The following is a 15,703-nucleotide window of genomic DNA, read 5'->3' as shown; positions in this document are numbered from 1 at the left end:
CAATCAGCACTCTCCGCTAATGCACCAGAAATGGTGTTTTCCTCATGAATTAGTATTTCTTATGAACTGTCTTGATGCACACAATCCGGAAATGTTGACAGAATTCATTTTTGTTTTAATAGTCATGTTCTGTGCTACCAAATAATTTTTAAAAATTCAGTCAAGCAAGTTATTTCACACTGCTTCTACACGTAGCTACACAAGTCGTATTTCCATTTCCATTTCCCAGCGTATCCTCACGGTTGTTTGTAATAAGGAGAATACATATTTTACTCATTCAGATCATGCTTAGAAATCCTGAAACTATATATTTCAGGTCCACAACCCCCACCAACCCACCTTTCCCTTTCGGCAAAACCTGCGCCTACACCTCACTCCTCACTTCTGTCCAAGGCCCCACAGGAGCCTCCCACATCCATCAGAGTTTTACCTCCTCTTCCACACATGTCACTTACTGTATCCATTGCTCCCGATGCAGTCTCCTCTACATCGGGGAGACAGGATGCATACTTGCAGAGTGCTTCAGAGAACATCTCTGGGACACCTGCACCAACCAATTCCACAGTCCTGTGGCCAAACATTTCAACTCCCCTTCCCACTCTGCCAAGGAAATGCAGGTTCTCGGCCTTCTCCATCACCAAACCGTAACCACCCAACACCTGGAGGAAGAACGCCTCATCTTCTGCCTCGGGACCCTTCAACCACATGGCATCAATGTGGATTTCACCAGTTTCCTCATTTCCCCTCGTCCCACCATATCCCAGTTTCAACCTTCTAACTCGGCACCGCCCTCATGACCTGTCCTACCTGTCCATCTTCCTTCTCACCTATCCGCTCCACCGTCCACTCTGACCTATCACCAATACCCACACTTCCATCTACCGATTGCACTCTCAGCAAACGTCCCCCAGCCCCACCCCCACCCCCCTCTCATTTATCTCTCCACCCCCTTGACTCATGGCCTCATTCCTGATGAAGGGCTTTTGGCTGAAACGTCGATTCTCCTGCTCCTCAGATGCTGCCTGACCTGTTGTGCTTTTCCAGCACCACACTCTCGATCCTAAAACTATATGTCTACTGTTACACAAGAGCACAAGAAGTAGCAGCAGGAGTAGGCCATGTGGCCCATTGGCCCTGCTCTGCCATTCAATAACATCATTTAGGGCGGCACGGTGGCACAGTGGTTAGCACTGCTGCCTCACAGCACCAGAGACCCGGGTTTAATTCCAGACTCAGGTGACTGACTGTGTGGAGTTTGCACATTCTCCCCGTGTCTGCGTGGGTTTCCTCCGGGTGCTCCGGTTTCCTCCCACAGTCCAAAGATGTGCAGGTCAGGGTGAATTGGCCATGCTAAATTGCCCGTAGTGTTAGGTTAGGGGTATGGGTGGGTTGCGCTTCGGCGGGTCGGTGTGGACTTGTTGGGCCGAAGGGCCTGTTTCCACACTGTAAAGTAATCTAATCTAATCATGGCTAATGTTTCTGTGGACTCCGATCCCTCACCATAACCCCTTAATTCCTTTACTGTTAAATATGATTCTATGATTTGACAAAGTGTGTTACAGATAAGGAGTAACTGTTGGATGTGCTTTATCTTTCCAGAATGTATTTGATAAGTCACTGCATCAATTTTCCCAATTTTAGTGAATCAATTTCTTGCAGAAAGACAAAAAAAAATTATCTATTTGGTGGGAGGTTGCAGAACTCTAAGATGCAGAGAGATTTGGGTATTCTGGCGCATGAATGACCCAAGATTAGTATGTACGTAAAGCAAGTGATCAGGAAAGCTAATAGAATATTTTGTTTTGTTGCGAGGAGAATTGAATGCAAGAGTGGAAGTGTTATGCTTCAGTTATGGAGGGCATTGGTGAGACTGCATCTGGAGTGCTGTGTGCAGTACAGGTCATTGTGCTAACAGAGGGATGTTAATGCATTGGAAGTCGTTCGGCAAAGATTTACTAGATTATTACCAGTAATAAACAATTACCTTAAAAGGAAAGGTTGGATAGTCCCTAAGCCTGTAATCTGTGTCATTTAGAGGAGTCAAAGGGGACTTAATTGAAACATGTAAGATTCTGAGGGGATTGAACAGGTGAATCTAGAATTTGGAGTTAATGTTTAAAACCCATTTAAGACAGAGATGTGAAAAAACATCAGAGATGTGTGAGTCTTTCAAGTTCCTGTCCTCAAAAAGCAGTGAAGTTAGAATCTTTAGATATCTTTAAAACAGAAGTAGATAGATTTTTGATTCCCAAGGGGATGAAAGATTACTGAGGAAATCCAGGAATGTTGTGTTGAGGTTAAAATCATGTCAGCCAAGACCTTATTAAATGATGGAGCACACTTGAATGGTTAAACACCCTACTCTTATAAATGTTTCATCAAAGGGTATTGTGGAAATTAAAATCTCACAGTGTAAGGGATAACCTATTGGCATGGCTGGTTAAGAGGAAACAGAAAGCAGGCACAAGTGGTTCATTTTCTGATTGTGATAAGTCGTGTGCCACAGAAATCAGTGCTGAGGCCTTAACTTTTTATAATTTTGAAGAAGCTGAAGGTATAGTTGCTAAATTTACTGATGACACGTAGGACAGTAAATTGTGAAGACAACATAAGACAGAGTGAAATAGAGGAGTTAAGTGAATGGGTAAAGATTTCACAAATATAGTATAATGTGGGAAAATGTAAAATTGTTCATTTTGGTGGGAAGATTAAAAATCACATTATCTAAATGATGAGAAATTGCAGAACTCAGATATGCAGAAGGATCTGGGTGTCCAAGGACATGAATTGCAAGTTTATGTTGGTATGCAACAAATAGTTAGGAAAGTGAATACAATTTTATTATGTATTGCAAGGGGAACTGAATAAAATTACATGAGAGTTATGTTCCAGATATATAGAGCATTAGTGAGACCAGATCTGGGATACAGCGTAGAGTATCAGTTTTTTCATTTAGGGAATGATGTAAACGTGCTGAATATGAAGGTTCTATGAGTAATGCCGGGAACAGCAAGTTGGCTTAATTTGAAAGATTAAACAGGTAGGTTTGGACCTTTTGGGGTTTAGAAGATTAAGAAACATAGTCTTTAAATCTTTTTAAGGCAAAGATAGATAGATTTTTGATAGGCAAAAGAGCAAAAGAATTTTATGAGTAGACAGGAATGTAGCGAAACCAGATCAGATATGATCTTATTGAATGGTGGATCTAGCTCAAAGGGCCAAGTGGCGTCCTCCTGCTACTAATTGATATTTTTGTACATAAAGATGTTATGAATGACCCCGAGTGTGCTAATAGTTAGTCTAACAATTAAGTAAAGAAAATCCAACAAGACTGTAACAACTTTATGGTTCCACAACTCTAAGTTGGACCATTGTATTGAAGGCTACAGGGAGGTAAAAATAAAGAATGCTGCTAGCGGTGCCTTAATTTACCATGTACAGATAAAATAAAGCTTGAACTAAAACCGAGTTGGATATATGACAACTAATCTGCAAGTCAGAAGTTTCTTGTAAACTATTTTAAAAGTATGAGAGATATTGGAAGCCTCAAAAGACATTTATTTTGGGATTAGTGAGAAAACGTGTAACCTTAGATGAGACACATTTGCTGCAGAGAATGTGGGAAAGTGCTTGTTCAGAAGAATTGGGGACATCTATTCTTAGTGTCAATGGATTGGTGTAAATAAGATGAGAGCATTTGTTCACTTGTGGAATGTGTGGCAGTACTTCCTTCTCATGCCGGAGGCTAGAGGCATGCATATTTCACAGTATGACGTCAGATAACTAAATTTATGTTTATATTGAAGACTATTAACAAAACTCATACTCAATAAGAAAAGAACTTGTAATTTAATAAGCTAAATGGAATATGCACGTGATTGAGAGAGAAAACATTCTTCTGTAAATTACATTCACTGACTGAAAGGTTAAAGGGACAGAGAGAGAGAGAGAGAGAGAGCGAGAGGACGGAAGCTGGTGGAAAGATGAACCCTTTATGGTTTGATTTGACTGAACACTGGCTTGTCATGGATTGAATGTTTGTGTGTTGTTCTCTGGAGCTGAGATTCAGGAATTTTATGAATTTAAGTTGCATTCTGGGAATCTAAGATGATTTTAAAAGAAAAAGCCATTTTGTAGGACAATGATACTGGACATGTTAGCTGAGCGAGGTTACCTCATGACCTTACCACATAGTTTAGACTAGTCCCTCGTTATGATGTACTGTGAAAAGGGAAGGTTATTTAACCAAAGCAATCAGCCATTTGGGACCTGGCTGGATCAAGGTTTCCCACTTTGATGTGCACATGGCTTAAATAGTCAAGCGTACACCAACCTGTCAACGAGTTTCTCTTCCTCTGCAAACTTTAGCCATTTTAGTGCTGCTTATCTGATTAAGGACATGTGGCATTTTTGTAATTTTAATACCAATTTCTGTATAAAGACAGCTTGCTTGCAGCAATAAGGTCTTAGGGGTAAGAGCTGGTGCCACTACTCTGCTAAAGGTTTTTAGAACCTTAGCTCAAGCCTGGCTTGTAGGTAGCTATGTTATTTTGTAACATTGATGGCAGTGGTAAATAAAGGTAATAATTTAAACAAAACTGTTTGTAAGAGTTTAACATTCCAGACTACCACAGAGTATGATTTCCGGGACGAACCAAGAGACAAACAGGGACGAACAGGTCGAGTCCATCAGGGATTCCCTGAGCTGTCTCGAATAGAGACTTTAACGTTAGAACAGGTGTAACCTTGGCAATGCTTTTCTACAATCTCTACCATCGGGGAGAAGGTACAGAAGCCTGAACACATGCACCAGCCGGTTTTGTAACACTTTCTATCCTACTGTCATTAGAATACTGAATGGACTCACAAACTCTTAACATTCGCCTGTATATGTGTTTTTGTTTTTGCTGCTGCTTACCTGTTATTTACTTATCTATGCTAGTTAACTCTGCGATCTGCCTGTATTGCTCACAAGACAAAGGTTTTCACTGTGCCTCAGTACACGTGACAATAAATTCAATTCAATTCAATTCAATTCTCTAATTCCCATCTCCATAAATGATTTCTGAGACTAAAAACAACCAGATAAAGTGATCTTTTAAAAATAAACTATATTTGCTCAAGATATCCCTGACCTACAGAATGAAGTTAAATATTTAACGTTTGTAGGTTTGCTGGTGGCCTATCACATATACCAATGAATCACACCACTTCCATGTTATTGTGAAATTCACTGTTCCAGATCCAGCGGTCAATGTAATATCTAAGCAAATAATTTATTGAAGTCAATGGCAGTTTTAGTTGATACAGTGGATGGTTGCATGCCTAAAATAACACAAGTTAAACATGGACCTATCAGATACTAATCTGTTATGTTTGCATGAACTTTTTGAAAATGACCTGATATCCAGATTGAACTGAAATAACATTGTACCATGTCTGATTAGTACATAAATCCCAGGAGCGTACTCTTTCCTCCTCTTGACTCCAGAACTGCTGCACGGCTCCAGCTGTATAGCTGTCTCAACACCAGACAATATGCAGTCCTTCATTGCTCAACAGAAAACGAGCTTCCTTGTTGCAACTATGAGCAAGTATTCATCTGCAGTGAGGAATATGGAGCAGACAATCATGCTTCCCAGTCTCCTTCAAGACATCGCTTTGGAGGATCAAAATGAAGGAAAAGATGCCTCAGTCAGTTCGCAGAACTTGTATGAATGCTATATTCAGCTGAAATCCATCAAAAACATTGTGGAGAGTGGTCGTCTGCCCCTTGAAGATTTGAAACAAAAAATCAATGATGCCTATAACTTGGAAGATGAAGACGAGGCAAATTTAGAGGCACTTTTCTATGTCCATGTGAAGGGGCTTTGCACTGTGTTGAATTCACTGACCAAAAAAGCTAACATGCTGACCAGCAGATATGAGGACGTGATAGGACTGTCTTTGTAGTTTTGATTCAAAGAAGAGAAAAGTAACTGCTCATCTGAGAATGAGCAACCTGAAATGAAAGAGTGTGCAGAAAACAAGGTAACATTTCTGCTTGGCCATTAACAAAGACCAAAAAAAAACCTTGCAAGTATCCAATTGCAGAGTGTGCTGGGAATGATCCAGAATGCACCATTGAGTTCGTATTTGCAAAAGTACCAACAAATGTTTTGAGAGGACACTTGAACTGTACTTATTTTGCTAGCCAAAAGACAGGAAGATTAAAAGTGTGCAGTACTTATGAATTTTAAAATCAGCTGATGAAACCTTTCTTCTGTAAGAAACATTGTGATGAAAATGGCTGATTCAACTGTTACAACATGCATTATTTTCCTAATAGAATGTTATTTGTATCAATGTGAACAAAACCATTGTTCCCATACATGGCCCAATATAATTGTACTGAGTATTTAGAATATGTTTTTTCTTCGCTTATATGCCTTTCTGTTCAATATTGTTACAGTGTTAGGTTTCTGGATTGTTTTTGCCACTGAAAGAAATGGGGAAGAAGAACTCTCATTATTCTAGATTCAGCGAAATGGGTCTTCTTGAAGTACCAATCATGATTCAGTGGGTACCCTTTCCAAGTCAAGGGGCTGTGGATTCAGGTCTCGTTCTGGTCTGACTCCCCAAGGTAGTGTTCATCTTTTGGCTGACACATTAAATGCCCATGACACCATAAGATGTATAATTAGAAATAAGCCCACTCAACCCATCAAGTCCCCTCTGCTATTTAATGACATCTTGGCTGACCTGGATCATCCTCAAATCCACTCTCTTGCTTATCCCCATAATCCTTGATTCCCTAGCTAATTAAAAATCTACCTCAGCCTTGAATATATTTAACAACTCAGCATCAACTCTGTGGTAAAGAATTCCAGTATTTCACTACCCTCTGAGAGAAGTACTTCTTCCTCATCTCTGTCTTAAATATGTGATCCTTTACTCTGAGATTATACCCTCTGGTCCTAGACTTCCCCTCAAGTGAAAATAACCTTGCTGCATCTACCCTGTCAAGGTCCCTTAAGAACCTTTTATGTTTTAAAAAAGTCTCTTCTCATTCTTCTAAATGTCAATGAGTTCAAGCCCAACCTACTAAACCATTCCTTATAAGAAAATCCGTCCATACCCAGGATCTGTGGGCCTTCTCTGAACTCTGCCTAAGGCAAGAATATCTTAGGTAAAGGGACAAAACTATTCACATTATTCCAAGTAGATTTCCCTAATACCATGTATAGTTTTAGCAAGACCTGCCTATTTTGATACTCAATTCCATTTGAAACACAAGCCTACAGTCTATTTACATTTCCTATTACCTGCTTGGATGCTAGCTTTTTGTGATTCATGCACAAGGACCCTCAAATCCTTCTGTGCTACAGCTTCCTGCAGTCTTTTTCCATGCGAGTATTTGCATCTTCCATTCTTCCTGTCAAAGTGCATAACCTCATATTTTCCCACATTATATTCCATCTGCCTAGTTTTGTCCATTCATTTAACCAATCTATATCCCTCTGTGGATTCATTGTATGGTCCTCAATTCCTCACTACTTGCTTCTGTGTTTACATTTATACCACGTAAAAGTAAAAGATCCTATGATACTATTTCAATGAAGTGCTATTATAGGAATTTGCCCCAGTGTCCTGGTCAATTTATGCCCCTCAGCCAACTCTAGAGAAATAGATTTTGGACATTATGAGCTTGTGAGAATTGTTATATAAAGGCAAGTCATCCCTCCTTCAGTCTTCATGATTTTAGTGTTTCTGAATTAAATAATGATGGAAGCATTTTAGTTCTTTCAACTGTTTTACTATGCGACCACAAGTTGTACTAGGTGACTTGGATCATTCCTATTGTTCTGTCTGTTTCATCCGACTGTGCAATAAAGCAGTTTCTGATGTGAACCAAGTTTTTTGTCTAATATTAATTCAGTTTTTCTGAAGAAATAAATGCCCAAAGTACATGGGTATAAAAATGACAATAAAAGTAGATATAAGTTTTGCTGTTGCACATGAAATCATAGAACTGTGTGCAATGTCAGACATTCAGGATTCTTACAGAAAGGAAGGAATACCTCTGAATGTTTCAAAGCCTGAACTTGTAATGACTGGATCTTTGCAAAGGTAGGCTAAGCTAAGCAAAACAGTAAAATTAACAAATTGACCCACCGATAGTTGAATACTATAATTATTGTTGAAAGTAGATGAATATAACAGTAAAGAGAGGAATACTGAGAAATCATACAGAGTTGGCACATTCATCAGAAACTGAAGAAGCTCATAGGAACTGCAATGGGGAGTAAACTTCAACCCTCGCAACCTCAAAGGCTTTACAGGCAATAGAGTAAAAACAGGAAATTCTGGCTATGTTCAACAGGACAGACAATGGAGAGTGGACTGGAATACCTTTGAAGTGTTGTGATATAGGAAACACAACAGGCAAATTATGTACAGAAGGGTTCATTAGTATTACTGGCATCATCATCACGAGCAAAAACTGTTGCTAGGTAAGTTTTCCCCTTTTTATAAAATCCAACACAATATCATAATCTCATTGTAAAATATCATTCCAATACTTGTAGGTGAGGTCAATTGGCCAAATAGCACACAGACACTCTATTATATCTTCATAAAAAGATCGAAATAACATCCTTCTGGTCAATGTATATGAAGAGGTAGCATGATAAATGGAGCAGTTAAATTTGGAAACAACAACACAAAATAATCAGAAGCTGACTACCTTATAAATTATGTATAAAGTTAAAAATCATACAACACCAGGTTATAGTCCAACAGGTTTATTTGGAAGCACTAGCTGTCAGAGCACTCCTCCTTCATCAGGTGGTTGTGGAGTATATCGTAAGATACCTTATAAGATCGTAAGATACTCCACAACCACCTGATGAAGGAGCAGCGCTCCAAAGTTAATGCTTCCAAATAAACCTGTTGGACTATAACCTGGTGTTGTGTGATTTTTGTAACTTTGTACACCCCAGTCCAACACAGCACATCCAAATTAAAAAGTTATAAACTATTAGGTGCAACTAAACGTTAGCGTGTCAAATAGCCATAATTAATTTTTTGGATCAAGTATGTTGAAGGATTAAAGGAGCTAAAGATAATTGCTTAATCACAGGGGCTCTTAAAGACAGAAATCATAGAATCTATACAGCATGGAAGCAGGCCACTCAGCCCATCAAGTGATACATATATGGAATGAGTAGCCAGCAGAAGTGGTTGAGGTGGGTACATTAACAATATTTAAAAGGCATTTGGACAAATACGTAGGATGGGCCAAGTGCAGGGAAATGGTGTTAGCATGGATGACATTTTGGTCGGCATGGACCAGTTTGGGCCAAAAGATTTGTCTCCATGCTGTCGAACTCTATGACTGTATGTCCAGACCTACCCATTGAAGAGCTTCCCACCCAGAACATCCCCCCAAACCCTGTAACCCTGCACTTCCCGTGGTTAACCCACTTAGTTTGCACACTGGCAATTTAGCATGGCCAATTCACCTAACCTGCAAATCTTTGGACAGTGGGAGGAAACTGGAGCACCCAAAGGAAATCCATGCAGGCAGGGGGAGAATATGCAAACTCCACACAGACAGTCGCCTGAGGGTGGAATCAAAGCCACTGTGCCACCCTAAATCTCCTAAAGGATAAACTTGTATCACACTGTAAAAGTAAAAGGTCCTTGCATTGATAGAGGCTTTCAGAACCTCAACACATCACAAAGCATTTCACAACAATGAAGTACTTTGAAATGTAGTCAGCATTGTGATGTAGGAAACATTGTATTTAATTTGCACACTGTAAGCCTCCAAAGAAAACAATAAGATGATGACCAAATAATATTTTAGTGACTTTGAATGGTGATGTTGTTTGGAATGTGGTGATAGATATTAAAAACTTAATCAGTGCTGAGATAGATGCTTGCATTTAAATTCCTGTTTGAGCAGAATGTTTTTGTAAGCTTTTGCAAATCCATGTGAATATCAACCTTTTGTGACTGCTGTAAGTTATTTCTTTCAAGCCTATGGCACCAAAAACTAAATCACTAATGCAAGCATCATACAATCCTTGGAGGTTCAGAGCTGGAAAAGCTTCCTGAGATTGGAGCCAGCAGGTTGCCTTTGCAGTTAGAGACGTGCAGCCACTGGTGATGTTACCAACTCTCTCCAAATTGGGCAAACAGATTGTTATGAAATAAAATAATGGAGAACCCTACAAACATTGCTTAAAACCATCTGGAAGACATTGGAGAACAGTCTATTGCACTTGGGTGACCAGAAATGGAAAATCATTAATTGAAAACCTGAAAGGAATAAGGAGGATTTAGAGATACTCTTCGTAAGGGAACAGGGGAATGTACAGACAGTGATAAATAGACTCAAAATGGGGCGGACACTTTAACCAAAAACGAGCTGATTGGGGCCTCATACGAACTTCAGAGCAAATTTTGAACCATGTTTTGAATTTACTGCTGGTCTTATAAAAACTGAGGTGTACTTGCCAAGCAATAATACAATCTGCTTTGAAACAATGAAAATCTGAAGTCTGAATTCTGCATTAGCTAGCTCACTGCATATCTGAAATAAAACCAGAAAATGATCGAAAAAGCCTGACATGGCTACCTGTACTCTCCATTGAACCAGGACTGATGCCCTGGTTTGATTGTAATGGTAGAGAGAGGGAATTACCAGGCAATGAGGTTGTAGATTGCACTGGAGTACAATTCTGTTGCTGATAAAACCCAGCATTTTGTGGATGACCAACTTTGAATTTGAATTTTATCACATTTAGCACGGTGAGGATGACATGTTATTCAGTATCGAGACTGTGGTGCTGGAAAAGCACAGCAGGTCAGGCAGCTTCCGAGGAGCAGGAGAATTGATGTTTCAGGCAAAAGGCATTCATTAGAAATAGCCCTTCCTGATGAAGGACTTTTGTCCAAAACATCGATTCTCCTGCTCCTTGGATGCTGCCTGATCTGCTGTGCTTTTCCAACACAACACTCTCGACTCTGATCTCTAGCATCTGCAGTCCTCACTTTCGAGGTAAAAACAATGACTGCAGATGCTGGAAACCAGATTCTGGATTAGTGGTGCTGGAGGGGTGTCATGCACCAATCAACCACACCGCCCCTGTGGCCCAACATTTCAACTCCCCCTCCCACTCTGCCGAGGACATGGAGGTCCTAGACCTCCTTCACCGCCGCTCCCTCACCACCAGACGCCTGGAGGAAGAACGCCTCATCTTTTGCCTCGGAACACTTCAACCTCAGGGCATCAATGTGGGCTTCAACAGTTTTCTCATTTCCCCTTCCCCTACCTCACCCTAGTTCCAAACTTCCAGCTCAGCACTGTCCCCATGACTTGTCCAGACTTGTCCTACCTGCCTATCTCCTTTTCCACCTATCCACTCCACCCTCTCCTCCCTGACCTATCACCTTCATCCCCTCCCCCACTCACCCATTGTACTCTGTGCTACTTTCTCCCCACCCCCAGCCTCCTCTAGCTTATCTCTCCATGCTTCAGGCTCACTGCCTTTATTCCTGATGAAGGGCTTTTGCCCAAAACATCGATTTCGCTGCTCCTTAGATGTCGCCTGAACTGCTGTGCTCTTCCAGCACCACTAATCCAGTCCTCACTTTCTCCTACCTGACATGTAACTCAAACAAGGGTAACTGCGATGTGGAAATTGTGCAGTTATCATTTCTGCCACTACTGATATTGATGAGTACACATGTAATCATTAGATTGTCTAGAGTGACATCTAGTAGATTTATTCCTCTGGTTGGTTCTCTCACCACCAGCTGGCAGGTTTGATAAAAATATCCTTCAGGGTTTTCCCAGCAAAGTTAATACTGGTGCTGCTGCCCTCAGTCCTGCTTCCAAATAGTATAATGAAGCAAAGAACTGCAAATGCTGGAGATCTGAAACAAAAACAGAAATTGCCAGAGAAATGCAGCGGGTATGGCATCATCAGGGTCAGTGACTTGAAGTGGGAACTCAGCTTTCTCTCCACAAATACTGCAAGACCCAGCGATTTCTGATTTTCTTCAAAGTAGTGTTCAATATGGAGGAGGACTGATTCATTAGCTGAAGGAAGGCAGTAGCTGGTAATCAGTAGGATCAAGCCATGTTTGACCTAATACAATGAGAAATCATGTTAAGGACTCCCATGGTCACTGTCTCCTGATAGTACACCTCTGTGCTGCTACCTCTAGTGCACCTGTCCTGTCAGTATGCTTGGCTTCATTAGACCTTTGAGGATAGGAGATGGGACATCATGTTGAGGTTGTCCAGGATATTGGTGAGAACACACCCAGGGATGATGACGGAGGATTCTGGAACATTAGCCCAAAAGTATGATTTGGTGAATATGACTATGTCAATATGCTATTGACTAGACTCTATGACTCTATCTCTGAACCAAGTGGTATGACTTCAAGTCCCATCTGCTCCAGAGGTAAGTAATAACATTCCTGAACAGGTTGGTTAGAAAATATCTAGCATAGAAGATGAACATATTTAGTTGTTTGACCTTTTATGAATTTTGTCTAGTTTAAGAAAGTAAAATGTTACAGACCAGCTTTGCACTCATTTGGCACTACGTATATAACTAGCATTACTCAATAGGGTGGGAATTGCAATATCAGTCCTGGAAATGCCAGGCATTTCTTTTGGAATTTTTTACATTGCAAGCTCTATCCTTATTTATGCATTAGGAGGAATAGAATAGAGGTCCTCACACAAAAGAATTAAAAAACCTTGCTCCAAACCCAGGGCTTTTCTTATGGAGTGTTGACAAAATGTATAAAACACAGAAACGAGGAACAGGGGGGAGGTCATTCAGTTCTTCGAGCATGCTCTGTCAATATAATGATCATGGCTGGTCTAGAGGATAAGAAGGATGACTTTTCAATGTCATATTCCCACTTTCTACCGATATCACTCAATCCTTTTAAAGCTCTAAAAGGATTCATGAATATATTCAGGATCTGCAGTCTTCTATGGTAGAGAATTCCACAGGTTCACAACCTTTAGAGTGAAGGAAATTTTCCTCATCTCAGTCGTAAGTGGTCTACTGTCTCCTAAAACTGTGACCCCTGGTTCTAGACCCCCAGCCAGGGAAAGTATCCTCTTTGCATCTAGTCAGTGCAGCCCCATTAGAGAATTTTGTATGTTTCAATCAGATCTCCTCCCATCCTTTTAAACTCTACTGAATACAGACTCAATTAAACCAATTCATCCTTATACGCCAATTCTGCCATCCGCTGCTGCAATTCTCTATGGCAGGTATATCTACTCTTAGGTAGGGAGGCCAGAACTGCCTACAGTACTCCAGGTGTAGTCTCACCAAAGTATAACTGTAGTTAAAGAAAAGCCGGTCAGGCAGCATCTGAATAGCAGGAGAGTTGACGTTTCGAATATAAGCTGTTCATCAGGAATGACGCTTATGCTTGAAATGTCAATTCTCCTGCTCCTCAGATGCTGCCTGACTGACTCTGCTTTTCCAGTACCACACTCTTCGACTCTGATCTCCAGCATCTGCAGTTCTCACTTTCTCCTAGTAAAGTATACTGTAATAAGATATCCCTACTCAGAGACATTGCACCAGTAAATATAATTAACACCATAAGCTGTTGAGGCAGAAGTAGACCATTCAGCCCAACAAGTCTGCTCTGCTTCCAATGAGATCATGGCTGATATGATAATCTTCAAATCCATCTTCTTGCTTTTTTTCCCCAATAACCCTTGATTCCCTTACTGATTTAAGACCTGTATCTATTTTTGATGTACTTAATGAGCCTGCACCTACAGGATTTCTGCAGACTCTACAGAACTTTGAATATTTCACCAAGATCATCTCTCATTCTTCTAAACTCCAATAAGTACAAGTCTGACCTAGTCAACTTCTCCTCACAAAAAAATTCCTCCAATCCTGCTGTCAACTTAGTGAACTTTCTCTGGATTGCTTCCAACGCAAGTATATCTTTGCTTGATTAAAAATACCAAAACTGGACACTGTATTCCAGATGTGGTTGGACTAGTCCTTGTATTGTTTTAGCAAGACTTCCCTATTTTTATATTCTATTGATGACATTACAATTGATTTCTGCCATTACCTGCTGAGCTCGTATGCTAGCTTTTTATGATTTTTACATGAGGACTTTCAAATCTTTCTCAAATCTGTAGCTTTCTTCAGTTTTTCTCTATTTAAATTATATTCAATTCCTCTATCTTCCAGGATAACCTCATGTTTTCCTGCACTACATTCCATCTGCTAAGCCTTTGCCCACTTGTTTAACCTGTCTATATCCCTCTGTGGACTCTTTGCATCAGCTGCATCTTACCTTCCTTCCTATTTTTGTGTCACCTTGCAAGCTTGGCTCGAGTACATTTACTTTCCTCATCCAAGTTATTAACACATATTGTAAATAATTGTTGACCTATCACTGATCCCTGTGGCACTCCATTGGTTACAGGGTGTAACCCTAAAAATATCCCCATACCAACTCTCTGTCTTTTATTAATTCATCAATTCTCTGTTCATGCTCACATATTACTTGCAACATCTTGGACTTTTACATTATTAAGTAGCCTTTGTGTTGCAATTTATCAAATGCCTTCTGAAAATCCAAATATATTATATCTACTGCTTCCCCTTTATCAATCCAGCTTGTTACCTCCTCAGAGAATTCTAGTAAATCTATCTGGCACGATTTGCCTTTCATGAAAACAAGCTGACTCTGCTTCGTTGCATTATGTATTTCTAAATGCAATTAAATTTCAAGACAGATCATTGTGTTCCTTATTGAATAACTGGAGAGAGATAAAAATAAATAATGAATAACTACTATCACCTTAAAATACAATACAACAGATGGAGACAGTAAGGACTGCAGATGCTGGAGTCAGAGACAATAAAATGTGGAGTTGGAAAGACACAGCACATCAGGCAGATCAGGGGAGCAGGAAAGTTGACGCTCTGATGAAGGGTCCCAATCCGAAATGTCAACTTTCCTGCTCTCCCGATGCTGCCTGACCTGCTGTGCCTTTCCAGCTCCACATTTTATTGACCCAACATTATCGACATTACCTGCCCCACCAGAGGTTCGAACATATTAGGCCACTGCTACACCACTGTGAAAGATGCCTACCGCTCCATCCCTCGCCTTCATTTTGGGAACTCCGACCTCAATGCCGTGTTTCTTCTCCCAGCTTACAGGTAAAAGCTCAAACAGGTGACCCCCTCGCGGATATAGGTCCAGTGCTGGTGCTGTTTGGAATCGGTGGATTGGACCATGTTCAAACAATCCGCAGGTACCTTGGACGAATACACCACCACCATCACAAACTTTATCAGCAAGTGTGTGGAGGACTGCATACCGAGGAAATCAATCCGGGTATTCCCCAAAAAGAAACCCTGGATGAATCAGGACATACAGAACCTGCTAAAAACCAATTGTGAGGCCTTCAGATCAGGAAACCCACTCAGATATAAGGAATCCAAGTCTGACTTTCGCACAGCCATTAAGATAGCCAAGGACCAATATTGATCCAAACTAGAGACACAGACCCGGCAACTATGGCAAGGACTGAATGACATCACAGGTTCTAAAAAGAAACAGTGCAAGATAGCACTCAATGACACATTGCCCCCAGATCGTCTTAACGCCTTCTATGCTCGCTTTGAGCAGAATTTCA

The 15,703-nt window shown here is 40.5% G+C and overlaps 1 protein-coding gene across 1 annotated transcript; it reads left to right on the top strand.

Moving 5' to 3' along the window:
* Positions 1-5,493: 5,493 nt before the first annotated feature.
* LOC140481212 (mid1-interacting protein 1-B-like) lies at positions 5,494-7,890 on the top strand. Its single transcript, XM_072577054.1, has one exon. The coding sequence runs from the start codon at positions 5,539-5,541 to the stop codon at positions 5,950-5,952; it is 414 nt and encodes a 137-aa protein (XP_072433155.1). The 5' UTR covers positions 5,494-5,538; the 3' UTR covers positions 5,953-7,890.
* The last annotated feature ends 7,813 nt before the right edge of the window (positions 7,891-15,703 follow it).

This window comes from Chiloscyllium punctatum, chromosome 9 (assembly GCF_047496795.1).
Source record: "Chiloscyllium punctatum isolate Juve2018m chromosome 9, sChiPun1.3, whole genome shotgun sequence".
Lineage (NCBI taxonomy): Eukaryota > Metazoa > Chordata > Chondrichthyes > Orectolobiformes > Hemiscylliidae > Chiloscyllium > Chiloscyllium punctatum.
This window is presented reverse-complemented; position numbering and strand designations above follow the sequence as displayed.

What these genes read in the sequence shown, in the direction of transcription:
- LOC140481212 (XM_072577054.1), top strand. Translation starts at nt 5,539, where the DNA reads ATGCAGTCCTTCATTGCTCAACAGAAAACGAGCTTCCTTGTTGCAACT.